The 27810-nt window shown below is 45.4% G+C and overlaps 2 protein-coding genes across 2 annotated transcripts in view; both read right to left on the bottom strand.

Annotated features, from left to right (window-relative positions):
* Nucleotides 1-7009, bottom strand: part of LOC131709474 (RAS guanyl-releasing protein 2-like) — a 30172-nt gene extending 23163 nt beyond the window's left edge. Inside the window, exon 1 of the mRNA XM_059012124.1 lies at nucleotides 6410-7009. The gene's annotated coding sequence lies outside the window, so the exon portion shown is untranslated. The remainder of the gene's footprint in view (nucleotides 1-6409) is intronic.
* A 4685-nt stretch (nucleotides 7010-11694) lies between these two features.
* LOC131709473 (glycogen phosphorylase, muscle form) lies at nucleotides 11695-26442 on the bottom strand. Its single transcript, XM_059012123.1, has 20 exons — nucleotides 26117-26442; nucleotides 22581-22682; nucleotides 22053-22131; nucleotides 21726-21829; nucleotides 21253-21384; nucleotides 20945-21056; nucleotides 19905-19987; nucleotides 19656-19799; nucleotides 19368-19460; nucleotides 18567-18713; nucleotides 17548-17711; nucleotides 16719-16833; nucleotides 16239-16340; nucleotides 15844-15991; nucleotides 15269-15327; nucleotides 14885-15026; nucleotides 14148-14355; nucleotides 13549-13683; nucleotides 13351-13417; nucleotides 11695-12579 (listed from the first exon to the last, which is right to left on the bottom strand). Exons 1-20 carry the CDS (start codon nucleotides 26357-26359, stop codon nucleotides 12430-12432), a joined length of 2529 nt encoding a protein of 842 aa, XP_058868106.1. The 5' UTR covers nucleotides 26360-26442; the 3' UTR covers nucleotides 11695-12429.
* Between the last annotated feature and the right edge of the window lie 1368 nt (nucleotides 26443-27810).

Here is a 27810-nt window from a genome sequence, read left to right as displayed (position 1 = left end):
TTGAGATGTCTAATTAAAGCACAAAGCGGTCTAGCGTGTTCGCGCATGAGTGCCTGTTGGTTCTATATCACTGATTACAAACTGAGATTCTCACGCCCAGAGGTGTATTCATAGAGGCAGGTTGTGGCAGGGCAGAGGAGAGCCATGCTGTAAAGTGTATTTGTTTGGTTTTATTATGACTTATTTATTTATGTATTGTAAATATGACGGTGAAAAGGCCGTGGTTTTGTTATCGTTGGGCAGGACGAGCGAGGTGCCGGGATGTGTTATTATTTTGTTGTTTTATTTAGAAATACCTCGTGGTGATGCAGGACTGTCAGATAGTAATTCTTGAATTAGCTGGCAGACGCGCATAATTATTCTACTTGGGCAGAGGGGTAATAAGATCATCAATAGCCAGTTAACCCCTCGGCCATGATATAAAAGACTTCGTCTGCAAAAGGTGGGTGTTCAGAGGAGAGAACGAGAGCGAGACAGGAGAACGAAAGTAAAATGAAAACTGGGATCAGGGAAGGCGACTGCCCAGGGTAGTGTTTTGGTGTTGGAGAATTTGTTTTGCTTCTCTCCCCTCAAGTTCCGCCCTGCCACATAGGTATATTATTATTTATTTCATAGCAGGCACCCTTATCCAGGGCGACTTACAATCATTACAAGATATCACATTATTTTTTACATACAATTACCCATTTACACAGTTGGGTTTTTTACTGGAGCAATCTAGGTAAAGTACCTTGCTCAAGGGTACAGTAGCAGTGTCCCCCCACCTGGGATTGAACCCACGACCCTCCGGTCAAGAGCCCTAACCACTGACATATAAATCAACGACACATCTTGAGGTGCTGGAATACATTTGCACGCGGCTGCATGTTCAGCTGCTTCAGTCCTATGGACCGCAATAGCACATATAAAAATATATTAGAAGCGTGACTATCGCCATTGTGGCTGCTGCATTGCTGCTCAAGACCATTTGGTGATGCTGCTGATATAATTAGAAAGGTACTAGAGACTTCCTGCAAGCCATGTAGTTTAATACAGCACACAGTGTTATTACCACATACCACAACTGCACTAAATCTGTTAGAAGTCAGAGAGGCGCATCTGGTAAAGGCGCTCAGCGTGGAGTGCTGTACAGTTAGGGGGTACTTTATTCCTCATGTGATGCAATGCAGTCTATATATACTGAATTTCAAATGTGCAGTATGTTAGTTCATTATCTGACTTTGTACATTATGTATGTGTGTGTGTGTGTGTGTGTGTGTGTGTGTGTGTGTGTGTGTGTGTGTGTGTGTGTGTGTGTTTATCTATACAATCATCTTTGCGTATAGGATCACCTCCTAAGAGAACGTTTCGTTTTAGGGAACAAGCTTCTGCTAAACAGGAACTTCTCTTAAAATAACACATTTTTTGGCACCCGATTCAAAACTGCAACAGCAGTGTTTTGTAACCCGATAACTTGTCCTCATCATCAGACTCACATTCCAATGTTTTTTGTTTTTTTTTTAATTACAGTTCATTAACATACACTTGCCTGTTGCTTTTCTCTTACTTATTCTGTTCATTTCATATGTTGATGTACGTGCGTCATTGAAATGCGTTTACTGTACAGCCATCATAAAACCTGGGTATCTCCAAGAAAAACCTTCACGATACTTCTGCAATCCGAAACGTCTATAGGAGTCTAAGAGTAGAGGCTACAAGTGTGGTGAAGTTAGGTGCAAAACGAAGGCAGTTATTGTGTTATGTAGAGCGTGACAGACACGGACAGACAGACAGACAGGATCAGCGCATCAAGCTCCCTGTTTTTAAAACCTTAAAAAACAAAAAGCAATTTGAATTCCATTCTATGCTTTACCATCCACCACTATTAAACACACGAGGGCACATTCAGAAACACTAAAAGAGCCTTCATTGAAAAGGACTTTGCCAGTGTATTCTGTGCTGCGTTGTGTTTTTGCACCCAGTTTTGCACCAGATCTCTCTTCCCCTTCCAACGGACGGCAGACAGACATAACTGTGAAGACGGGCGGTTCTTAACACACAAGCCTACGAGAAAGAATCTTGCTTGAAGGCTTCGGCGTTGTTTGCCACTGGGGTTATCAGCCATCAACCACAGGTAGTAATAAAGTCAAACGACAATAACAACACAATCTTTCTACCAGGCCAACACCCAGCACACACTGAACAGGAGCAAAAACAGGAACAGGGCGTCCGAGTCGAGACAAGAAACAACCAGAACGACCCGCAGTCCTGAGGCTGCGCCTTGTTTTTGAAATCTCTCCTGTTGCTGCCTCTGTGGGTGGACAGCTTCTACTGCAGACCTTTCAAATGGATTGGTTGACTGCACCCTGTCAGTTTAATCCAATTCCTCCACAGTTTGGTGCATTCAGTTCTCTACATACGGTCAGCGTATTAGAACACCCCATTGATCTTGCTGGTGGGAGTTTCTTGCGCATATGCATTCAAACCACTGTCACTGAAAATCTTGGAAAGAATAGTCCCATCATTTAATTGATGACTTGATTAGGCCACACATGCAGTTTTTTTTAAAATAGGAAAAATCAGAGCCACTAATGCTAAAATGCAGGAGGCTTTTAGAAGTTGTTTAAGATGCCTAATTAAATAACAAATTGGGCAGTAGTGTGGAGTAGTGGTCAGGACTCTGGACTCTTGACCGGAGGGTCGTGGGTTCAATCCCCAGTGGGGGACACTGCTGCTGTACCCTTGAGCAAGGTACTTTACCTAGATCGCTCCAGTAAAAACCCAACTGTATAAATGGGGAATTGTATGTAAAAAATAATGTGATATCTTGTAACAATTGTAAGTCACCCTGGATAAGGGCGTCTGCTAAGAAATTAATAACAAAGTGGTCTGCCACATTTTCACACACAAGCGTTTCTGTATCACTGATCATGGAGCGGAGATTGAAATTCTCACACCCTGAGGTATTTAATGCAGACAGGTATAGAGGATATACCTGACAGATCTAGGTGATCTAACACATTCGCACACTGCTGCAGGATATTCAATATTTTTTATAATGCATTTAAGGTCTACAGATGGTGGCCTTAATACTGAATACAGGAGTCGGTCTTAATACTGAAGATGGCTTTACATGGCTGTCAATTGGAGCACATCAGGACTGTAAAAAAAACAGCTGTCTTAATGCTTGAAAGTCAACTCAGCATCAAGATGTTTAACACAATTAGCAAACTGTACCCTATACCAACGTTAGACTCCTGTGTTAATGATTGTGTCATTCCAGCTCGCAGGTTTGCAGTGGGATTTCAGTGAAAGCGGTCCTCTCTCTCTCTGCAAGAGGGACTGACCCCCACAGCACAGCAAGCCAGCTGTTTCCTGTTGAGTTTCTCTTCTCGGATCAGCTCTAGCCAGATGCATGGCTTCAACTTGATAACAAACAGCGGAAGCTGACAGCGAGTGTAGGGGGGGGGGCGGGGGCAGGTATTACTAGCAATGTGCGGACAAAATTTGAGCAAATGCCCCCACAAAGATAGTAACTCCTGAAAAAACGACGTTGTGGGGACGTCCCCAATTTGTAAAACATGTTTTTTAAGAACTAAATAGAACTGTGTGTGTCTGTGTGAGTGTGTGTCTACCTGTGTGTGTGTGTGAGTCAATCAGTGTGTGTGTGTGTGTGTGTGTGTGTCAGTGTGTGTGAGTCAGTGTGTGTGTCTGTGTGAGTGTGTGTCTATCTCTGTGTGTGTCAGTCAGAGTGTGTGTGTGTGTCAGTGTGTGTGTGTGCGTGTCAGTGTGTGTGTGTGTGTGTGTGTGTGTCTGTGTGTGTGTGTGTGTCTCTGTGTGTGTGTGTGTGTGTGTGTGCGTGTCAGTGTGCGTGTCAATGTGTGTGTGTCAGTGTGTGTGTCAATGTGTGTGTGTCAGTGTGTGTGTGTGTGTGCGTGTGTGAGTGAGTGAAAGTGCATGATGGCTCAGATCTGAACTGCAATTCTGCTTCATCATTTCCTCTTCTGCATAACCGTTTGAGATGGAGCTCCGATCTTTACAAGAGTGTGCAAAGAATCTGCAGATCCTGTACAAACGTGTTCGTGGAACAGAAAAATAATTCCATGAATCTCATCTGTCCTGCACATTCATTCGCTACACAGGTCTCAAGTGTGCAGTTCTGAAAGACACACATTTATGATTTAAGTTTCAAGGACATTTTGATTTTCTCTGCCTTTTTTTCACAGGAAATGTGTTCTGCTTGCATTTCTTGGGCCATTTCACTCAGCAGTGATCTGTTACTGGCTGAAAGCATGTCAGTCAATAGGGGAAGCAGCTGATTGGCTACTGACAGGGAAGACGCCCTTGAAGGGGTGGGGAGAATGTCACCCTCCAGCTAAATCAAGGAAGTGCAGCACTATCTGGAAGCCTTGGCATCAAACAGGTTTCTTTAACCAAGTGTGGAACCAGATATCAGACTTTAATGTGCAGGTTCAGTATCGTGGTATGTGCAGGTTCAGTATCGCGATATGTGCAGGTTCAGTATCGCGATATGCGCAGGTTCAGTATCGCGATATGCGCAGGCTCAGTATCGTAATATGCGCAGGCTCAGTATCGCGATATGCGCAGGTTCAGTATCGTGATATGCGCAGGTTCAGTATCGTGATATGCGCAGGTTCAGTATCGCGGTATGCGCAGGTTCAGTATCGCGATATGCGCAGGTTCAGTATCGCGGTATGCGCAGGTTCAGTATCGCGGTATGCGCAGGTTCAGTATCGCGATACATGCAATGATCTTTATGGGCTAATTATATGATGCTGAATAAGATCAAATGACTTTTGATTGCTTTGCTAAAAAGACAAAAAAGACACGACAGGGAGAGTATATGTATTCATGCCATCTATAAAACACACTTATTCTTCAATCAAGAACTGTCTGGCCAACCACAAGGAGCTATGCTGTGCCGTGCCAGCACACAAATGCAGTTACGTCTCTGAAACACCTGCATAACGGACACATACAAAAAGCAAGGAAAGGATGACGTTCGCAATCAATGCAAATGACCACAAATCATTAATTGTGACTTTCTCCAAGTCAGCATTTCATCCACCCCCTCTCAAAATAATTTTCCGATGCCCAATTAAATGAGCCACGTTGAACAAAGAAGACTATGCGGCGATCTGATTCAAGCATTCAAAATCCTAAAAGGTATTGACAACCCAGGGAACCTGAAAAAAGAAACAAGGACCAGCGGTCACAAATGGAGATTAGATAAAGGGGCATTCAGAACAGAAAATAGGAGGCACTTTTTTACACAGAGAATTGTGAGGGTCTGGAACCAACTCCCCAGTAATGTTGTTGAAGCTGACACCCTGGGATCCTTCAAGAAGCTGCTTGATGAGATTCTGGGATCAATAAGCTACTAACAACCAAACAAGCAAGATGGGCTGAATGGGGCCTCCTCTCGTTTGTAAACGTTCTTATGTTCTTATGAACAAACAAATAAATAAATGTGTATTGTAGCTTGCCAGTTTAGTTACATGGGACCAAGCTTTAGAATGACTGTAAATAACTCAAAGAATGTCCTCACCAAGTTACACCACAATGGCAGTTCTCTAGGCATATTGAAAATTCTAAAGTGTGATCTAAACACAGACATACAGGCACATCCACGAGTTGTCAAGGAAACGTAATTGATTTTAAAGCATTACTAACACTTCAGAGGGCTTGTTTACTCTCAGACTCTGTGCCTGTCATCTTCAGATACATTGATCCATACTGTTAAACTGGCCTATTGAAAACAATGCACTTAGATTTGTAATCAAGTTATTGAACCCCTAATAACTAATCACTTAATCCTTCAGCCTCAATGCAACACCATGATATTTACACATTGCAATACTTGCATTAAATACAAAACAGCACGCACCACACAAAACGCATATTTCTGTTTTACAGCGCTAATGGGACAAAAGCACACTCCCTCCACATATTAAGAAAAAATATTTTTGAACGCAAAATCCTCATTGGCGTGACCCAAATTGGGCTGCCAGCTCCAATGTGTTTGTTGCTGATCCACAGATAACACCGTGAGCGACGCTTGCACCGCTGCTGGAGGCTTTGGAATGCACAGCAGCCCCAGAACCCGGGCTAGCGAGCAGGAGCGGCCGCTGAGGGAACAGGGCAAAACCACACACACAGGCACATCAAAAAACAGGATACCCGCCTCTCACCCCGCCCCGAGTTACAAACTCGAGCGGACAAGTTGAATTGTTGTCAACATAAATGTTAAGCCAAACCGCTCCTGAAACGGAACCCACTTATTTCACACGGGAAATTAATTACGTACCGAAAACAACAACCCTGGCGTGCACGTTTTTAGTTTTTTTTTAAAAGCGGTACTGTTAATATACTAAAAGCACATCCGTTGTTTTTGGTTTTTTTCACTTACCTTCAGGGTTTTTGCGACCCCATTGAAGCCAAGGAAAGGAGACTTGTCACTCAGTGTTAACGCAGCAGTATCCAGTATATGAATACGATTTTGAAAAACGATACAAGTATAATAATAATAATAATAATAATAATAATAATAATAATAACGTTGCTTAAGATTGTTGAAAGATAATTGCTTCAACTAAAATCTTCCTTCCTCAAAAGAAGTGGATAAATACGAAAACACCAGGATGGAATTCAGTTAACGCAGATACCTGCAAAATGTATCGTTATGCCGACAGTAAAACTGAACTGTAATACCCGATTAAATAAAAGTGCGTTTTTTAGTTTGTTAGCATATTTTCTTTCTTTCTTTCTTTCTTTCTACTAGTCAAACTAATCCCGAATACATACCCCGTAGCCGGTGTTTATTGGGCGGTATGCAAATATAGAATTAATAACTGAAATACATAAATGCAATATTAAAGAAAAGAGAAACAAACGTGAAAATATATTTCGACACAGTCGTACTCTATGCTTGTTGCTCGTGCGTGTAGCTCTAGCATGACATATCCTGCAGTTTCAATTTCTCTCTCTCTCTCTCTCTCTCTCTCTCTCTCTCTCTCTCTCTCTCTCTCTCTCTCTCTCTCTCTCTCTCTCTCTCTCTCTCTCTCTCTCTCTCTCTCTCTCTCTCTCTCTCTCTCTCTCAGCGCTCCCGCCCACTGCCTTTGCCTCAGTGTTTTTTTGCGTGCAGGTTACTGTAACCGGCTGACATTCGATGTGCAACATATTTGTTTAACGTTTGAAGACTAGCGCATGTTTTTAGATTTCAAATGCGTTTTCAACAGTTCAGATGTATTTTTAAATTGTCTTTTTGGCAAATATATATAAAAAAATATGCTTAGCGTTATGTTAAAGCGGCGTGGGGGTGCAGCCCATCTGTGCAAAATATACCCCCCCGATGATTAACACAGACATCTTCAGAACTAATCTATTCATTAACCATTATGGAAATGCAGACCCGAGTTTCATCACAACTAACCTGGGGGTGTGGTCAGGGGGAGGAGCTAAGGGCTGGGGCTCCTCCCCCCGTTCTCGGTCTAGAATTTTTGGTAAGATTTACAGATTGTCCTCGTATTATATATAATGGGAATTGGCCTTTGGTGTAGATTTGGCTTGGACCGTTAGGCAGGAACAGGGCTGGGACAAAATGTTTATCTTGCGGTCTGGTGAATGTTTATAGGCTGTATCTTGTGATTGGTTTTGCTGGTTGTAGATTCTGGATAGATAAGAGTGGCTGGGTTGATATTCAGATACCTCTCGTATACAGCAGAGTGCACATGTATTAGAACAGCCCATTTTGATTTGTCGTGTGTGTGAAATCATATGGAACTGAAAATCTGGAGAAATTGTAAAAATTGAAAATTAGCAAATTAATCATCGTCTAATGTATTTGAGGACTTTAACAGGCCACACATGGAATTCTTTTAAAATAGTCAGAGAAAAGGAACACAGAGCCACAAATGGTAAAATGCAGGAGACTTTTTAGAAGTGGTTTAAGATGCCTAATTAAAAGCACAAAGTGCTTGAGTTAATGCAAGGTCCATCTGTCTTGTTTTGCAGGCATGAAGTGCACACCACATTGAAAAACTATTGGAAACAGTCAAGCAAAAGATTAGCATGAACTAGCTCAGTTATTATTATTATTATTTTTTAAACTGTCCCCTTCTGATATTTGTTTGTAAAATGGCAGTCAAACTGGAAGAGCAGTTCCTGAACTCACAGTGAAAAGACCTTAACAGAAACAGACCTTGTATTTAAGTGATCAGAACGTGAACCACTCGCCCTGATAAAACACCCTAAAAAAAAGTGTGGCTGCAAAATACCTAAAAGAAATAACTTCGGACTCATCTAAATACACGTCACTCTGCGGCGTTCTTTATTTCAAATTAGACATTCACAACATCCGATTTCATTTATTTCACTTATTATTCTCCAGCTCTTTTTCCACATTCAATACGACTCGTTCTCTCCTCAAGGGAAAGTGCAGTGGAGCTTCCTGTCTATCTTTAGCACTTCCCTCCCTCCCACGTTTTGAGGGGGTGGGTGAATGTCACAGCTTCTTTCCTAAACAATAAAAGCAGCGAATCTCTAAGCACTCAGAAGCCAATTTTCCTTGTTTTGTAATTTTCTGAAGGCACATAGCTTTATCTAGCCCCTGCAGGGTTACTGTGAACACATGGTTTGGATAAGGCGAGCCAGGCTTCACATTGGACTGAAAGCAACTGCAGCTCACGATACAGCTCCTTAAATGCATCTCAAATGTGCAGTTGTAAAAAAAAGAAATGAAAAACACGTTATAGCAATATGAATTTTTAAAAATGTGACATTCTGTACTACTGTTTCCAAGCCATGTTTTTAGTTTTGTACTTCCTGGGTCACCCGAGGGTGAAATTGTCCCCACCCCTTCACTGTCTTTTTTTCCCTCTGTCAATAACCAATCAGCTGCTTCCTGTACTGACTGACATGCTTTCAGCCAGTAACGTGACCCAGACGGTACTTTTGAGGTAGCCAAGGAAGTAGTAACTGACTTCCTGGAACACAAGACAAACAAACTGAGAACTTTCTTAACCCAGTGCCAGCTGTTTTAACATGAAAATACATGTTTGCTATAAAACCGAACTACTCAAACCCACTGCCTTCCACACTGCAGCCCAGCCCTTTCTCTAACCCCTGAGCTACTCAAACCCGCTGCCTTCCACACAGCAGCCTGGTTAACTCAGCACTATTAGCACAGTCAAAAGCAGAAGTCTTCCTGACTTCAAATCAGTTATTTTAACAGGTCAGACTTGGAAGGAATTCCTCTTTTCAGTTCTCAGCAAAACACAAAACAGCTCAACTAATTAATCCAAAAGGCAGAAAGTGATCGGATGAAAAAGTAAAAGAAAGAGTTTGGAAAAGGAAAGCCTCTGCATGACATCAGTTTCGGCGAGAGGACAGAAAGCCCAGCTGCACACGTCTAGCGGTGATCTGTCAAGTGTCTATAATTGGTTCGCTTTGTTGGCAGTGTTAGTAAGCTGGGTAAATATTGATCCATGAAAACACATTTCATAGAATATTAAACAGGACATAAAAGGACATGGTGGCTTTAGAGAGAGTCCAATGCAAAGCAAAGCAGGCTAAACCCCAGGGCTTAAAGGAATGAGCAATGAGGACTGCATTAATATCTTAAGAGTTGACAAAACCTAGCAAATCCATTGAACACAGCACAGAAACCAGGACCAGAGGACACAGCTGGGAATTAAATAGCGATTGAGGTGATTGGCTTGGGGATCAGAGGATGCCCACCGACCTTCACATCTCCTGAGGGGTTAATTGAATATTCTAAATTGGGAGACAAAGGGGGGGGGAGCCAAGTAATTGAACACACAAAATAAATCAACAAAGAACAGAACAGAAATGCACGAAGTAATAGGAAATTTAACAGAGAGGGTAGATTTTAAATGTTCCCATTGAGGCATTTCTCAAAAGGTACAAGATTTCTGATGCGTCGTTTAAAAAGAGATTGTTGCAATTACCCTGCTTTGCAATAATCTACTGATTTCATGTTTTTCTTTTTTGTTCTTAATGTGGGTTTCGTGGCTCAAGCTCCTTGCTCTGCAATACTAGAGCAACGCCCTTCCATTCGGCACCACAGAGTCTTGCAAGCGACGAGAAAGGCTGATCTTAGCAACACTGGCAGAGGCGTGTTCTAAAGCAAGCAGCCTTTCACAATACTGAAGTCCACGTGACCTGATTAAAAGGAACACTGTCATATTTTGTTACTAATGTTTAATATCTTAATGTGGGTGGGGTATGATCCTCTGCAGTTTCTGCTAAAAATCATTACTTCCTAGTTACTCCAGAATGAAAAATAAATACATTCTAAAAATCAGGCCTGAGTTGCAGTACGTTGAATGTGTTTTTAGGACTGTCCAATGACGTTTTCTCATCACAGGGACTCCCCTCGATAGCGCTGAAGGTCAGTGGGGGTCCTCTGATCACAAAGCCAATTTTTCTCTTTTACACCCAGGAACTCGAGAGCGGATGTCAGCGAGCTACCGCCCCCTGGGGGACAAAGGCCAGCCCTGCAGGCGTCTGCTCGAGCTCACCAGACACCTGACATGTAGCTCCAGCGCGGTGAGGAGAGACGGTCCCTGCTGGCTTTGCCTTCCTAACCCAGCGTCACAGCCAATGCCCCCTGTGGACTCCCCAGTGCAGACCGGAGATTTCACACAGCCAGGACACTCGGGGACTGCGAAGAATCTGAGTCAGCTGCTGGAATAGTTACTAAGCCTGTTAAATAATGATCTGACGATAAAAGAGAGAGGGAATCATACAGAACACACACACAATTGAATAATAAAAAAGGTAAGCCATCATTTTTTTAAATAATGTAGATGATGAATTAAAGTCTCAAAATTCAGCTATAAAATATTTCGATTACAAAAAAACCTATCAAGATTAAAAATATAATACTGTTTTTTCTATAACAATCTCTACTAATATCATGGGCTCTGATATGTATATAGTGTCTGTAATTACTTTGTAATTTAAAATTAGAAATAAAAGAACGACCATCCTATGAAATCGAAGTGAAAAATGACACAGTTTTTTTTCCCCCCATCTCCGTATTTTATTTGTTTAACTGGAGCATCACAGTATGATACAGAGTCCAAGCTGAAGCCTCACGTCTGTCCAAGTCAGTTCTAGCACCAGGTGTGTGAAGTGACCACAGCCAGGCTCAATACATTCCAAATGGGCTGCCTGCAACTGCCAGCCAATCACTGTAATAAGAGCATAACAGCATCAATCATAGAAGAAACACGGCACTGTCCGTTTGATTGGCTGTTCACTGGATGGTGCTTTTTATTGGCACGTTGCGATTGGCTGCCGATTCCTGGGTCAAAACGAAGCCAGACGATTGGAGGGTTATGGAGGCAGGGGGAGCTGACCAAGTCAAAAGCTGACCTTGAGACAAAATGGTGGTACTAACATGGCAATGCTAAGATAAGGACAGTGACAATGGGAAGAGGCTGCTAATGGTGGAATTGGAAATACTGCGATGATGCTGCTGGCTAGGGTTTCCTCGGGGTAGTACATCAGGATTATTACAGGACACCAATGGGGAATTCTCAAATTGAATAAGGAAACCAAACACTTTAAAAAGGACTGACTTGCCAGACTTTGAGGTTTACATCCTGCCCCTTTACATTCTTTGCAGGCTGGGATTAATAAATTGATATACTATATTATTCTTTACACACACACACACATATATATATATCCATGCTACTGAATTAGCTGCCTAGCGAAATCACTCGCTCACCTACACAGTCACGCAAACACATTGGCAACTACAGTGCAACGATGTGGACAGGGCGACACAATTTGACAAGACAATTAGAACACACGATGATGACGATATAGATCAGGGAAGCAGCTGCTTAATTACATTTTCCATTACAGTACAATCTCTCTCGCTAGGTGGAGCGGGCAGGCAACAGGAGTGTAATTCCACCTGCTTCCACAAGGTGCTTAGTTTCAAAACTCCCCCCTTTCGCAATGATGTGGGTTGTTCCAACCTATTGTAACAAAGGGGGATGAGTTTGGCTTAAAATGCATTTGCAGGGACAGCCTTTTTTAAAAAACAACACGAGACAAAAGGGGAACACAGCCTTTCTCTAAAAATAACAACAATACACTCAAATAACCAGCACACAAGCAAAATAAACGTAATATGGCATGGGTACGTGCTATAACAAAAACTATAAGCAATTCATCACAGTGCCCCCTAATGGCTGGAAGACCAAAGCGAAATATATAATTGTGCAGTGCAAAGGAGCGGTACAGTTTCTTCTAGATTTGTGTTTAAGATCCATCCAGCCTCCAGGTGTCACCCTTATCTATCCTATCCCTTTTTCTATCCACAATTATAGGCTTCGTAAACGGGGCGAGGGCAGGTTGCGAGTGGGCGGGGCTGTGGTGGGAGCGGCTGGCTTAGCGGGGGTCGTCAGGGGCGGGGATCTTGGCGGTGCTAGGCTCCACCCCCCAGATCTCACGGGCGTACTCGGAGATGGTGCGGTCGCTGGAGAACTTGCCCGAGGCGGCGATGTTGCGGATCACCATCTTTGTCCACTCCTTGGGGTTCTGTGGAGGAGAGAAACACGGACTGGGTTCCACAGAAGAACAAGCGGCTTCCAAACCCAGTTTAATCATTCTCTGTCTCTTTACATTTTTTTATAGCATTTGCAGCTACACAGAGTGTTACTTATTCCAGCCACTCAAACACGTTAATATGATCTGTGTTAAGGTGATTAGGAGTTCAGCTGCTGAGACTCAGTTCGAGTTGCCTGTGACAGACATGTGAAACATTAGCTAATTCAGACAAAGTGTCTTATATAGTAGTAAACGACAGCACCATCTAGTGCAAAGCTAGTGTATTGCAAGCAAAACTACATCGCTGATCATTAGCTGGTGCTGGCACTGAAATAATAAATCACTCTGATGGATTGTAAATCAAGTTAAGGGGCATTTAAAAAAAAAAAAGAATTTGAAACTACTAAACATATTTAAAGTACTATGCCCCAGCATCCCAAGTCCATAGCTACACCTTACTAGTCAGAAACCAATTTATTTGCCGCACAATAAAATACATACAAATGAGAATATTTCCTGAAAATAACATATGGCAGCATAAAGGATTCAATTCCAAGTAAAATGAGGCGAAACAAACCCTGACGGTTTTACCTCCCTAACCCAGTACCCTGTGGAATAGCCATTGAGGACCAGGGTCTTTACACAGCCTGGAACCTGCGCTCCCCTGACTGTATGACTCCCCCTGCACGCCACACTGTCGTGCTTTACCAGGGCAGGGTGAAGGCATGGTGGGGGTTTGGGGTCCCTATGGGTTTCACTCACCTTGTACAGAGCGTTCACAGACTCCTGGCACTTCATGTACGACTCGTAATCAGCAAACACTTTGAACCTGAAACCACACAGTGTAGGGTTTATTTCATTCTGCATTCGCTTGATAAAAAGGACTCGAGATTAAAACAGGGAGGCGTCAAACACAGAGCTCAGAGAATGGAGCTGCTGTCCCCGGGTCCGCGTCCCTACCTGTCGTGGTACATCAGCAGGTTCACGATGTCCTTGAACAGGTCTGGCTGCTTTGGGCTGAAGAATCCCCCACTGATCTGATCGATGACCTGCCTCAGCTCAGGGATGCGATCGTAGTAATCCTTAGCATTGTACCTGCAGGGCACCAGTGTGCAATGACTTGTACAAAAACTTAAAAGGGCAATACATATACAGACTATTCCTGTTTACTGAGCTATTGCAATAGCATAGCATAGGGTGCTGTGCGATACCAAGCTGTAGCTTGATTTTTTGTAATGGTTAAAGCAGAAGCAACAGAATACGTTGTTTTAATAGGACATCATTTCCATCTGATACAAATTACAATAACCATCTGACAATGAATTTCAGAGGGCTGGATCGCATCGATATCAGGGTCTAGTGCTGTATATTATAAAAGACATTTCAGAGGGCTGGATCGCATCAATATCAGGGTCTAGTGCTGTATATTATAAAGACATTTCAGAGGGCTGGATCGCATCAATATCAGGGTCTAGTGCTGTATATTATAAAGACATTTCGGTAGCAGATGTTGTTTTCCCCCCAGACTGAATGCCTCCCTCTCCCTCTCCCTCTCCCACCCCTTGCGGTCCATTTGGTCCACGTCCTCCACCCTCATGCCGAAGATGAAGATATTCCCCTCGCCCGCCTCCTCTGCCATCTCCACGTTGGCTCCGTCCATGGTGCCGATGGTCAGCGCTCCGTTCAGCATGAACTTCATGTTGCCCGTGCCGGAGGCCTCAGTGCCGGCTGTGGAGATCTGCTCGGAGAGGTCAGCCGCCGGGATCACTGCCAAAACACAGAGAACACCATCACCATGGCCCCCGCACCCTGGGGCATGCAGGTCAACGCTACTGTATTACCAACAGGGATGGGAATAAGACTCCCCATTGCACTGCAGTCTCATCCATTCGGGATTTTCACTAGGAGTTTAATAAGACACACCTGAGCTTGTTACCTATACACACTGTGGGGGCTGATCAAGCTCATAGTAAAACCTGGAATGGGGGAAACCGACATGCAATTCCATTCCTGCAATAATAATCATGCTGGTTATCATCACAGGGATGGAAATAAGACTCCCATTGCACAGCAGTTTGATCCATTCCGGATTTTATGGTAAGTTTAACCCTGTAATGCCCCAAGCATTTCTGAAATGAGAAAAGCTACTTTATTCATGTGACTAGATTCTTTTTTCTGTCCTGTCCAGCAGCACAGAATGCACTGCATATGAAAAATAAATGATCCGTTAAATGGGTTGAACTGAGGAATGAGAGTCCCACTGAAATGGCAGCACCCTGGTTCAGTGGAGAGGTACCTTTCTCAGCCAGAGACACCTTGTAGTTCTCCAGGAAGATGACCTTCAGTCGGTCCCCTACCACAGGGTCATTGTTCACAATGTCACCGATGGCAGTGATGAGCCTGATGATCATCTTAGCTGTGTGGTAGCCGGGAGCAGCCTGAGAGAGAGGGGAGGAGGGGGAGGAGGAGGAGGAGGAGGAGGAGGGGAGATGGGAGAGAGAATAGTCAGAGGAGTTTATTTAAAGAGCCATGGCAAATGTCCCGAGGCAATGCCACAGCCATGACATCACAGCCCACTGAAATGAACAGCAGTATAGGAGAGACCCTTGCCACTGTGCAACGTTGCTTTCACTGCACTCGACTGTGTGACAGACTAAAACAGGCAGCCGTGGGAGCCTACCTTGCCTCCGATCATGACCGTGCGGGGGGTGAACTGTTTGTTGGGCTCCTTCTTGATACCTGCAAGGCAACAGGAGGGAGAGTTATCAGGAGGCCAGACTGACCACGGTCAGAAGAGACAGGACTTCCACACCACGGGTTAACTTATTATAAAAAAATCACAAAAAAGAGAGCCTGCACTCAGGAATGTAGAATTAAACTTTACAATTCTGTCATCTGGTCTACGCAGCTGTATTACAGCAGGTCAGGCTGCTTGTATTGTAGCAGGGAGGGAGGGAGGGAGGGAGGGAGGCTGCTTGTATTGCAGCAGGGAGGGAGGGAGGGAGGGAGGGAGGGAGGGAGGCTGCTTGTATTGCAGCAGGGAGGGAGGCTGCTTGTATTGCAGCAGGGAGGGAGGGAGGCTGCTTGTATTGCAGCAGGGAGGGAGGGAGGGAGGCTGCTTGTATTGCAGCAGGGAGGGAGGCTGCTTGTATTGCAGCAGGGAGGGAGGGAGGGAGGGAGGGAGGCTGCTTGTATTGCAGCAGGGAGGGAGGGAGGGAGGGAGGGAGGCTGCTTGTATTACAGCAGGTCACTCACGGTTGTACATGGTGATGATGTGCAGGCAGTTGAGCAGCTGTCTCTTGTACTCGTGGATTCTCTTGACCTGCAGGTCGAACATGGAGTTGGGGTTGATCTTCACCTTGTACTCCTTCTCCAGATAGACACTGAACTTGAGCTTGTTCTCCTGCAACACAGAGAGAGGCAGGGGGCTGTGAGAGAGGCATGGGGGCCTGCGAGAGAGGGATGGGGGGGGCTGTGAGAGAGGCATGGGGGGCTGCGAGAAACCACACACAAACTAACATTTCAACAAGATCCTGTGTGCACAGATGAAGGCATAGACAAAGCTTTGCTCTGCTTGACTGGACCCCAGTGTGTGTGTGTGTGTGTGTGTGTGTGTGTGTGTGTGTGTGTGTGTGTGTGTGTGACGGTACCTGTTTGACTTTGGCAATGTCCCGGATTAATCCCTCATCGTTCACAAACTTCAGCAGCTTCTTCAGCTGGTCCAGGTCCCGGATGTAATCGTCTCCGATTTTCTGGAAGAGAAGCCGACCCGGTTAGCAGGCTGCCCATTCACTTTTGTTGGCAGATTGGAAATAACTTTTTTGTTATTGAAATACAAAAATCAATTAGGCTTCTGCACATAGAACTAAAACACTACAGACATGTATACAGGTCTAGAATGATAACTCCCTACTGCAGAGTGCTCTAGTAGTATAGGAAAGAGAACTCCACTCAACACTGCAGAGTGCTCTAGTAGTATAGGAAAGAGAACTCCACTCTCCACACTGCATAGCGCTCTAGTAGTATAGGAAAGAGAACTCCACTCTCAACACTGCAGAGCGCTCTAGTAGTATAGGAAAGAGAGCTCCACTCAGCACACACTAGTAAAAGGTTAATAATCCCCTCCTCACCTCTGCGATGATCTCTGCCAGGCCCGGGTTGCACAGCACCAGCCAGCGTCGAGGAGTGATGCCGTTCGTCTTGTTCTGAAACTTTCCTGGGTCAGTTTCATAGAAATCTTTAAATCTGAAGAGAAAGAACACGCAGCACCATGTCAGGGGTTCCACTCTGCACAGCAACGGGACACAGGCGTTTAGTAAAAAAGCAATTTTCAAAATGACAAGTTCATAGTTTCTATTTGCTGCCCCTTGCCTTTTTACGGCGTTTGCAATCATTCAGCGTGGCTCTGTTTGCAATCCAGCAAAATCCTGTCCAATCCCAGCCCCTGTAGAAACTAGCATCCTGTATAACTCAGCATGACTGGAGTGTGAGCCCCACTACAAACCAGAACCTGGCTATTCTGGAATCCAGGGTGATTTTTAAAAGTCAAAATCAATGGAAATCTGACTGTGAAATCTGCTAAGAAATAAATAATAATAATAATCCAGTACTGGGTCATGTGATTATAGTGCCGGAGGACAACACAGCTCTGAATGGCTCCAGTGCAGACCCGCAGGCGCCCTATCAGCCACAGGGATCGTTGGTGTGCGGTGAACCGTGGATTCCCCTGCCGACCTAATGGTGTGCCGCCCCCTGGGAACTCCCGGTCACTGTCGGCTGTGACATAGCCTGGATTCGAACCTGCGATCTCCAGGCTATAGGGCGCATCCTGCACTCCACGCGGAGCGCCTTTACTGGATGCGCCACTCAGGAGCCCTGGGAGTCTCGTTTCTAATCAAGACATTTCAGGTGGAAACGTTTGTCACTGAGTTTGAGCTTGTCAATGTGTTTGGGACTCACAAAGTAGCCTTCAGGATGTCAGAGTGAATGCGCGCCACTCCATTGACAGCATGCGAGCCCACGATGCACAGGTGAGCCATGTTGATCCTCTTCACATCCCCCTCCTCGATCACAGACATCCTGCGCATCCGATCAAAATCCCCGGGATACAGGGAGGAGATCCTCTGGAAGAGAGGAGGCACGGAGCAGTCAGAACACTTCCAGAACACTTCCAGAACACAAGGGCTGTCTCTGCCAAGTGTCAACCCAGAGAAAAGCTTCCCCAACGCAAAGCAGTGGAACACAGCACAGGAAGCATTGTGAAGCACAGAGAGGTGTGGTAAAGCATAGGGAAGCATTGTAAAGCACAGAGAGGTCTGGTAAAGCATAGGGAAGCATTGTAAAGCACAGAGAGGTGTGGTAAAGCATAGGGGAGCATTGTAAAGCACAGAGAGGTCTGGTAAAGCATAGGGAAGCATTGTAAAGCACAGCGAGGTCTGGTAAAGCATAGGGAAGCATTGTAAAGCACAGAGAGGTCTGGTAAAACATAGAGAAGCATTGTAAAGCACAGAGAGGTCTGGTAAAGCGTAGGCAAGCATTGTAAAGCACAGAGGTGTGGTAAAGCATAGGGAAGCATTATAAAGCACAGAGAGGTCTGGTAAAGCATAGGGAAGCATTGTAAAGCACAGAGGTGTGGTAAAGCATAGGGAAGCATTGTAAAGCACAGAGAGGTGTGGTAAAGCATAGGGAAGCATTGTAAAGCACAGAGAGGTCTGGTAAAGCACAGGGAAGCATTGCAAAGCACAGAGAGGTCTGGTAAAGCATAGGGAAGCATTGTAAAGCACAGAGAGGTATGGTAAAGCCTATTTTAAAAATAAAAAATAAATTAAAAAAATAGCAAGCCATGGTAAGCTAATGCATAGTAGAACAGTGATAAAAAGCATGGGCGGACTGCAAAAATCACTGGGGCAAATATACAGTAGTTTGCAAAAGTGACGATGCAATGCTGGGTGAGGAGCCAGGCTGCCGCCCCGCCTCACCTCCATGTGGCGTCGGTTGATCTCGTAGATGATCTCCAGGTGTCGGGGGAGCAGCTGCTCAAGCAGGGGCACCGGCCAGCGCTCCAGAGCCTCCGGCAGCACCGTGTGATTAGTGTAGGCACAGGTACGAACCGTCACATCCCAGGCCTGGGGAGAGAGGGGAGAGGGGAGACAGAGAGAGAGAGAGAGAGGGGGGTGGAGAGAGAGGGGGGGAGATCAGAAAGAGGAGGGGGAGAGAGAGAGCAAGAAAGAGAAAGAAAGAAAGAAAGAAAGAAAGAAAGAGAGCAAGAGACAGAGAGGGGTGGGGAGATCAGAGAGAGAGAGAGAGAGAGAGAGAAAGAGAGAGAGAAAGAGAGGGGTGGGGAGATCAGAGAGAGAGAGAGAGAGAGAGAGTGGTGGGGAGATCAGAGAGAGAGAGAGAGAGAGAGAGAGAGGGGTGGGGAGATCAGAGAGAGGGGGCAGGGAGGGAGAGTAAAGAGGGGTGGGGAGAAAGGAAAGAGTAAAGTAGAGAGAACATAATTTAGATATTTTATTGCTTTAACATCATGCAATCAAAGAAAACTACAAATAGTAGCTCAGTAGTATTTCATATTAGATTTCGAAATGTCACATTTTTTCATGAAGTATAAAGAAAACTACAAAGCGCTGATGTGTAATTCAGTATTTTGGCATCACATTATTCCGCAGGTTTCATTCGACTTCATGAAGCTCAAGGAGTTCATTCTACAGGGGGATGTAAAGCTGTGCCTATGGGTGTAGCTCACGCTCGCAGTGCCACGCCTCCTCTCTCCAGGTTCCTACCTGTTCCCAGGACTGTTTCTCCACATCCACCAGGATTCTCATGAGCTCTGGGATAGCCATGGCAGGATGGGTATCATTAAGCTGGATCGCTACCTAGAGACAGACACAGTTTCAGGATCAGCCCTGTCAAACCCCACTTTATATTACAACACGTGACAGATGTAAGAAAGAGGATCTCCGAACATAATGACAACATTTTTTTTTTTTTTTTTTTTTGTGAAATATTCCAATGTTTTGTTTTTTTTGCCTTGCGGCTGTGTGGCCACCAGGGCGGCGCTCCAGACTCACCTTGTCAGGGAAGGCGTCGAAGGTGGTGCGCACGGCTTCCAGGCTGCCAAACTTGGAGGACTTGAAGCGACGGACGATGTCCTGCAGCGTGGCTGCGACCACGAAATACTCCTGCTTCAAACGGAGCTCTTTCCCCTCGAAGAACTGGAGAGAGAGAGAGAGAGAGAGAGAGAGAGAGAAGGGGTGAGCACTGCAGCAATACCTGGGGAGGAGGGGGACAGGAGAGAGGGAACATTTGAAGGCACCTACGTTATCGTTGGGATAAAGCACACGGGAGATGTTCTCAGCCAGGTTTCTGTCCAGCACTGCCTGAATGTAACCGCCCACATTAACTGTTGAGAAAAATAAAAAAAATAACTTGTCAATAGTCTCTTAGCTCTAACCACTAGACTAGACCACCCTGCTTCCCTCCCTCCCAGTCCCTCCTCAGCTCTAACCACTAGAGCCACACTGCTTCCCTCCCTCCCAGTCCCTCCTCGGCTCTAACCACTAGAGCCACACTGCTTCCCTCCCTCCCTCCCAGTCCCTCCTCAGCTCCACTAGAGTCACACTGCTTCCCTCCCTCCCAGTCCCTCCTCAGCTCCACTAGAGTCACACTGCTTCCCTCCCTCCCAGTCGCTCCTCAGCTCCACTAGAGTCACACTGCTTCCCTCCCTCCCAGTCGCTCCTCAGCTCCACTAGAGTCACACTGCTTCCCTCCCTCCCAGTCCCTCCTCAGCTCTAACCACTAAAGCCACACTGCCTCCCTCCCTCCCAGTCACTCCTCGGCTCCACTAGAGCCACACTGCCTCCCTCCCTCCCAGTCCCACCTCGGCTCCACTAGAGCCACACTGCTTCCCTCCCTCCCAGTCCCTCCTCAGCTCTAACCACTAGAGCCACACTGCTTCCCTCCCTCCCTCCCAGTCCCTCCTCAGCTCCACTAGAGTCACACTGCTTCCCTCCCTCCCAGTCCCTCCTCAGCTCCACTAGAGTCACACTGCTTCCCTCCCTCCCAGTCGCTCCTCAGCTCCACTAGAGTCACACTGCTTCCCTCCCTCCCAGTCGCTCCTCAGCTCCACTAGAGTCACACTGCTTCCCTCCCTCCCAGTCCCTCCTCAGCTCTAACCACTAAAGCCACACTGCCTCCCTCCCTCCCAGTCACTCCTCGGCTCCACTAGAGCCACACTGCCTCCCTCCCTCCCAGTCCCACCTCGGCTCCACTAGAGCCACACTGCCTCCCTCCCTCCCAGTCCCTCCTCAGCTCTAACCACTACGCTAGGTCACAATGCCCCTCATTAGCACACACTCACAGTCCTTGAGGTTGAAATCGTTGGGTGCTTTTGCAGACCACAGTCGCATGGTGTTGACGGTGTTGTTCCTGTAGCCAGGCACGGGGGTGTCATAAGGCAGGGCTAGAACAACCTGCAGAGACGAGAGAGACCAGGACGCTCACTCACACACCTGCAGCACATCGCTCCACTACTCCAGCCCTGGCACTGGCTGGCTGGGAGTTTCAGCACTGCTTTGAAAGTCTTTCGTGGTCTTGAGCTTCCTCATCACCCAGACCTGCTGATTCTCTATCGCTGACATCAGAGTCTGCCCCCTGCACCCCCCTCACCTGTGTGTCGACCCACTTCACCCCATCAGGAGTGTGCTCCACTCTCCCGTAGAACTGGACGGGACGCGTGTACTCGGGGCGGGCCTTCTCCCAGGGGTTACCATAGCGCAGCCAATCATCAGCCTCCTCCACCTGTGGGCGGGGTTAGCGACAGGCAGACAAGACAAAAGAATGATCAGATCACAGACTGTCAGTGCATTTTAAACCCTGTTTCATAAACCTCATTGCAAAAATAAGAAAGTTAGCATCATTTCTATGTGTGGGGCACGCTTGTACCTTAGAGTTTATGCATTGGTTTTCTTTGCATATCTTTCTGATCATTTTTAAATTGGGTTATTTGAATGAATATGAACATGGTCATTTTCGCCTGCCTTTAAATCTGGTCCCATCTGCTTCCGTTTTATCAAACTCTTAACCAATGAATCATGCATTTTACATTTGAAGACACTTCTAGGAAGTGGAGCGCCCCCTACCTGCCAGCCATTGCTGATTTTCTGGTTGAAGATGCCAAACTCGTAACGGATACCGTAGCCATAGGCAGCTAAGCCCAGAGTGGCCATGGAGTCGAGAAAGCAGGCTTCAGAGAGAGAGAGGAGAGAGAGAGGGAGATTTTATATATTATAGCATACATTTTGAAAGGTGCCGTTTTCAAAACAGCTTTCATGATGAGGGGCAGCCCGTTTTATACAGAAGAGTATGCTACACATGTGTCTGTTCCTTTTGTGTCCAGCAGGGGTCAGTATACTCGTCATTTTCTCCTCAGCTGGACATGAACAGGAACGGTCTCCTCAAACACCCACCTGCGAGACGACCGAGACCTCCGTTACCCAGCCCAGCATCTTCCTCGATCTCCTGCAGCTCCTCCATATCCAACCCCAGCTGAGGAGACAGGGAGGGAGGGAGAGAGAGAGAGAGAGAGAGAGAGAGAGGGAAAGAGCGGTTACTATCTGAAACCACCAGAGGGAGCAACAGTATGCTGATGGGCTGGGAGCAGTGTGGCCTAGTCTAGTGGTTAGAGCTGAGGGACTGGGAGAGGGGCAGTGTGGTTCTAGTGTTAGAGCTGAGAGACTGGGAGGGAAGCAGTGTGATCTAGTCTAGTGGTTAGAGATGAGGGACTGGGAAAGGGGCAGTGGAGCCCAATGGTTATAACCGAGGGGCTGGTATGCCCTGCCAGGGTTTATTATGGAGAACTGACCCCATCGTGGCTGCAGAGTCAGTACTGTGTGCTGAACTCGGGCGCGGGCGGAGCCAGCGCTCTGATCACAGGCTGCACTTTCACAAGCTTCTGTGAAAGCAGTTCTGTGCCGCAGGGCTCTAGCGCTCCCTACCTGGTAGGTGGCCTCATCGCAGGCGTTCTCCAGCCCCAGGTTGACCATGGTGTTCTGAAGAGTCCTCCCCATATAGAACTCCAGAGAGAGGTAGTAAATACGCTGGAGAGAGAGAGAGAGAGAGAGAGAGAGAGAGAGAACTATAAAACAGATTTCCACCTCAATACACTACAGCTTACCGAAATAGCTTTTCTTAAATATTTGTTGTTCTCTTCCCTTTAGATGCTTGCCATTGACTTTGCCTTATTGCAATGCCTGTGTTTTAAAAAGAAAAGGTGCTACTTGCCTGATACGCTGAAGTGTCTTTATAGAGCCAGCGCCATCTAGTGACCTGCCACTTAAATTACACTTCGTTTATCTGACAATACTGTAAACTTAAAAGGTGCCAGGACTTGGCAATACAAGAGGCACTGGCTGATCTAGCCTGTGTTACGTGCGTCTACAGCAGGCAGCAGAACTTAAGAGCAGCTCCTACAGGTCAACACACAGACTTATCAAACACTTCAAACAATATTGGAGTATGTACGATTTTATAGACTTCAGTCCCCTCTTTCCCTAGGCTGGAGACTTGATTATTTTATCCTGTCCTCCTAGCTCATTGAGTCCTGGGATCAGCCTAGTTGCCCTTCTCTGTACCTTCTCCAGTGCAATGATGTCTTTTTTGTAATGAGGTGACCAGAACTGCACACAGTATTCTAGGTGGGGTCTAACTAGGGCATTGGATAATCTTAGCATAACCTTTCTAGATTTGTATTCCACACATTCTTTGCAATAGATTTGCTTTACCACAAGACAAAGAGCATTAATAAAAAATAAAGTCCTGTGCAGTTCAGTGCCTCTAGCAGCTGTGTGCTGGGGAGAGCTGTGGAACGATAAACATGCCTGCAGACAGAGTGACCTTTGATAAAGACCTCCCCCCCCCCCGCGCTATTTATACCCTGCCCTGAGCCACACCGCTGGGGGGCTATCAGATATCCCCCTCTACAGGGGGCCAGACTCCTCTCTGCCCCCCCCCCACAGCCTGGACAAAATGACAAAGGTCACGGTGACACTAATATCAGTCCCAGTGCACTTCAGAGAAAAGGACTTGCATCAAATCCCAGTGCGATCTCAGCTTGGCTTGTCAGTCTAGAGCAGTAAAAACTAGAGGATATTAAAGACCCGAGCTGCAGACTCAGAGTTTGATCCCAGCCAGGGAGTAAGGTTTCAGGATCCGAAAGCACCCGGGGTCATGCATATTCTCCCAAGCCCAGGTCCTCTTTTAGCTGCCTGACCTTCAGTGAACTTTAACTGCCCGGGACTTCTGACCTTTGCAGAACACGTACAGCAAGCATTTTGCATCACCTAGACTTTTAGGATTGAGACATTATTATTTTAAACTATATGAATATAATTTAGATCTTTTATTTAAGATAATGCAAGTCTGCCGGAAACCACAACAGCAGTACAGTATTTCATGTTAGATTTCGAAATGTCACATTTTTTCATGAAGTTTATGGAGAACTACAAAGCAGTGTGTAATTCAATACTGTAAAACAATACTGGCCCTGCAACTCCCATTCGTTGGGGAATGTACACAAATGGGTATGCCAACGAGGTCTGTCTATCCAACAACACATAACGTCCGGAAGGGTGGACTCCAAGAAGGAATTCTGTTTTACTGCACAACTGCTCATGGATTGCGGGAAGGTAAAGTCATTAAATATATTTACAACCATTGAAATCTCTCCGTCTCTAAATAAAACAGCATTATGCTGCACTGCAAGTACAGCTGCAGCAAACATCGTCTCTCCCCTGGAGACATGGGGTCAGTTTCTCAGCTCGGAGAACAGAAATTTTATTTCCAGAAGTGATGGAAACATTCCTTACTAAGTGCTTCCATTAAAAATTACTATAAAAAAGAAGTGAATTCGCCTTGATCATAACATGTGCATGTTTTACAGGAAAATAAGAGACATTATGACAGCAGCATATTAAATATTATTTTTAGCTCAATGAACTTTCACAAGGGGTAGGTTTGAAAGCATGGTAAATCGCTCCTTTAAGGAGATACTGTACCGCACATCAGATGTGTGCTTGAACTGTCCCTGTAAATGCCTGCAGCCCATGGCCTTTATCAAGTACTAAATTACTTTGAGGAGTCCTCTCCTTGGCAACACACATGCTTCACAGCATTCCTCCTAGAGTGACAACCCTCACACCCCTCTCTAGCTCTGCTCAAGATCTTTCTGTGCTTGTATTTTATGCTTGGTTTTGCATGCAGATGTAAAACTGTGGGCAGGCACTTTGTGGCTTGGGGGCTCAGGAGACCAGGTTTCAGGTCACTGCACGGCACACCAGGGGAGACTTGGGGGTTTGATACAGCGACCTCAAACTAGGTCTTCTTTAAAAACGACTGGGAGCCATTGCATGAATTTAGCAATGCCGCCTCTTGAATGCTGTCCTCTAGGCTTGTGTCACATTATTTGTTATAAAAGATAAGTGCAATGTTTTACAAGTCCTGCCCAAGCTCCGCAGAATAGGACCCAGCGGTCTGATGCCAAAACGAAGGATTTTAAAAGCGAGAATGGATGGATTGGTTTATACGCACACAAAACGATGCAGGGGGGGGCAAGCAATGTTACGAGATGGATGGTCGGTTTTCTCAGTGCGCAGTAGCCTATATTCTGCACGCATACCCGCCTGCCTCCGTGCCTCAAAATATGCCTTTTTAAAAAAAAAAAAAAAAAAAGTCAGGGTCTAGATTTCCTCTGTGCTGTAAGCGGAAAGGAATGAGGCTGAGTTTTCTCAAAACGAAAACAAATACGACACAGGCCCAAAAATAAAAGCAACTGCGCGGGCTGCAGCCTGGATCACTGGACTAGTCTTAAAAACAGTCATGTAGTGAAAATAGCATTAATTAAATAAACACTGCGTCCAAAATATCGTTTTCTCTAGTATAATGATGCGGAAGTGTTGTGGTAGACAGCTCCCCAACCCCGCCCCCTTCCTATATATAAACTGGAATCATAACAGAATATTTTATTTATTTATTTATTTATTTGGTCTTTTCGTTGTTGTTTATTATACGGCTACACGTCCTGTTTTTTTTTTTTTGTTTTTTTTCGACAGAATTTTTCCTTAGAACTCTAGCGAATTCAAAATGGGTTCTTTTTTGTTAAAGTTCGGACGCCACCAGTTTGAATCTAACCGTCCATCTCACTTTTCTGCTTTCACACCGAAGTCAAAGAAGAGACCTCGGAGGCGATGAAAGCTTGAGATGAATTACTGTGTAGTCAATTACAAAAGGGTACCACGTCTCCGTCTCTTGCGTCTATGATAAAGACGACCCTGCTGCAGTGCACGAATTACCTGTATTTTTTTAAATTTTCTCTCATTTGAAGTTTATTTACTACAGATTTTACTGTATTTCATAACTGCTCTTATCTGTAACGTGATATTTTCTAATGTAATAACTTGGAATAACTGCAAGTCGACCTGAATAAGGGTGTCTGCTAATACATAATAATGATGCTGCATGTTTTTGTCCTGCTTACTTTCGGGTCTTTCTCATAGTAGTACTGCTGGGTTCGGATCCATCTCCCCACCAGGTGGTCCCGGACGGTGTGGGCCAGCGCGAAGTAGTAATCCCGAGGCGTGGCGACGTTGCGGTCCTTGACCAGGGTGAAGTGCAGGTGACGGTTAAAATTTTTCTTCAGGTCCGTCACATTCTCCACTCCCGCAAGACCCCTCACCGAGATCTGCTTCTTCTTCTCGTGGTCTGACAGGGGACGCGACATCTTTCAGGTGCCTGATTATAGGATAAATCTGTTTGTTTTTTTAAACTCAAACTCAATGCAATGCAATGCTATCGGCACCGCTCTCCGTCCGCTCCTGCGCTTTGTTACTGCAGAGGCACCGACAAAATGCCACGAAACCCCGCCCCTTATAGACGGTTTAAATTGCCGCGTAGTATTATTCAATGAGGAGGGGCGTGCCAGAGCCTCTTTTTCAGCCAATACAAGACAGCTATCTTCTCAAGTCCCCGCCCCACTGACAAAACGCGAATAAATTAATACTAATGAGCAGCACCTTCTAAGGAATGACAGCTGACGTAGGGGCTGTGGTTTATTTTCGGACAACTTAGCGTTCAAAGATTCTTAGCTTTTAAATGTTCTGCATTTTGCAGCTTGGGATATTTTTGGTTATGTGCTCGTTTAAATTACCCCCCCCCCGTGTGTCTCACAATACAAATTATACTAATTTTCTTATTTTTGAAATAAGATGCACGAAACACAGGTTTTTAAAATGCACTGACAGGTCGAATCTGGTCATCCAAATTGTCAATTTCCTGCTCCTGATAAGTCTTGAGTCGCGCTCGCCTGTATTTTAAAAGACTACAGTCCCCAGCATACACCGCACATGCCACTGCAATGCAGTGGGCGTGTCTGCGCTGTATTGACAGAGTGGAGGTAAAGCGAACACGAGGAGAGTCTATTCAGCAGCTGCGACCCCCTCCCAGAGGCCGTGGTATTTAGAGCAGGAGCCGCTTTGATGGACTGAGGCAGGCTGACTTCCCTCAGTAACAGACACTACGACACTGTATGTAACATGATCCGGCTTTAACTTCCCTGACTTTTAGAATACAGTTAAATGTAATGTTCAGTCTTTGAGGCCAAAATACTTACCAAGAAGATTTATTATTTTTATTTTTTTTGAAAGACCATAAAAACAAAACATTTATTAATTTATTAAAGAATGTCTCTTTAAAGTCATAAAATAGTTCTTAGCAATGGTAGAGCACCCATGCATACCTCGCTTAACTGTTGATATTCGTGGAGACCAGACTGGCCGCAAAAATAAATAAATACATGACGGTTTCAGGCATGCACAACATCAGTGGTCATGTCTTAACTATTAGTGGGGGAGAGGTTGTGTGGGTGTGAACCAGTCCCGTCTCCAAAATAACAATGAAGCAAGGTATGCACGGTTGGCTATGAACTTTGTGGAGACCGTTTTTAATACAAACTGCTTTAACACACATATCTCTATCTTTGATCTCACCTGCACGAATGACTTCATGAGATACATATCTCTCTATATTTAAAAGTTCCTAATTCTTACCACAGACACTTCTTCACTCTGTTGGTCTTACACAGTTGTCTTCTGCACATTTTCTCAATCATACACGGCTACGTATCATCAATCCCAATGGTTCTCTTTAATTTGGGCATTTCAGATGGAATGGGAT

The sequence above is a fragment of the Acipenser ruthenus genome, chromosome 43 (genome assembly GCF_902713425.1).
Source record: "Acipenser ruthenus chromosome 43, fAciRut3.2 maternal haplotype, whole genome shotgun sequence".
In the NCBI taxonomy this organism is placed as follows: Eukaryota; Metazoa; Chordata; class Actinopteri; order Acipenseriformes; family Acipenseridae; genus Acipenser; species Acipenser ruthenus.
The sequence above is the reverse complement of the archived record's forward strand: the minus strand, read 5'-3'. Positions and strand labels throughout refer to the sequence as shown.

Coding starts and splice junctions, on each gene's coding strand:
- LOC131709473 (XM_059012123.1), bottom strand. CDS start 26,359: ATGTCGCGTCCCCTGTCAGACCACGAGAAGAAGAAGCAGATCTCGGTG. Junction 18,714..19,367: donor AGAAACAGTCCTGGGAACAG/GTAGGAACCTGG, acceptor CTCTCTCCCCAG/GCCTGGGATGTGACGGTTCG. Junction 15,992..16,238: donor ACATTGCCAAAGTCAAACAG/GTACCGTCACAC, acceptor TCTGTGTTGCAG/GAGAACAAGCTCAAGTTCAG.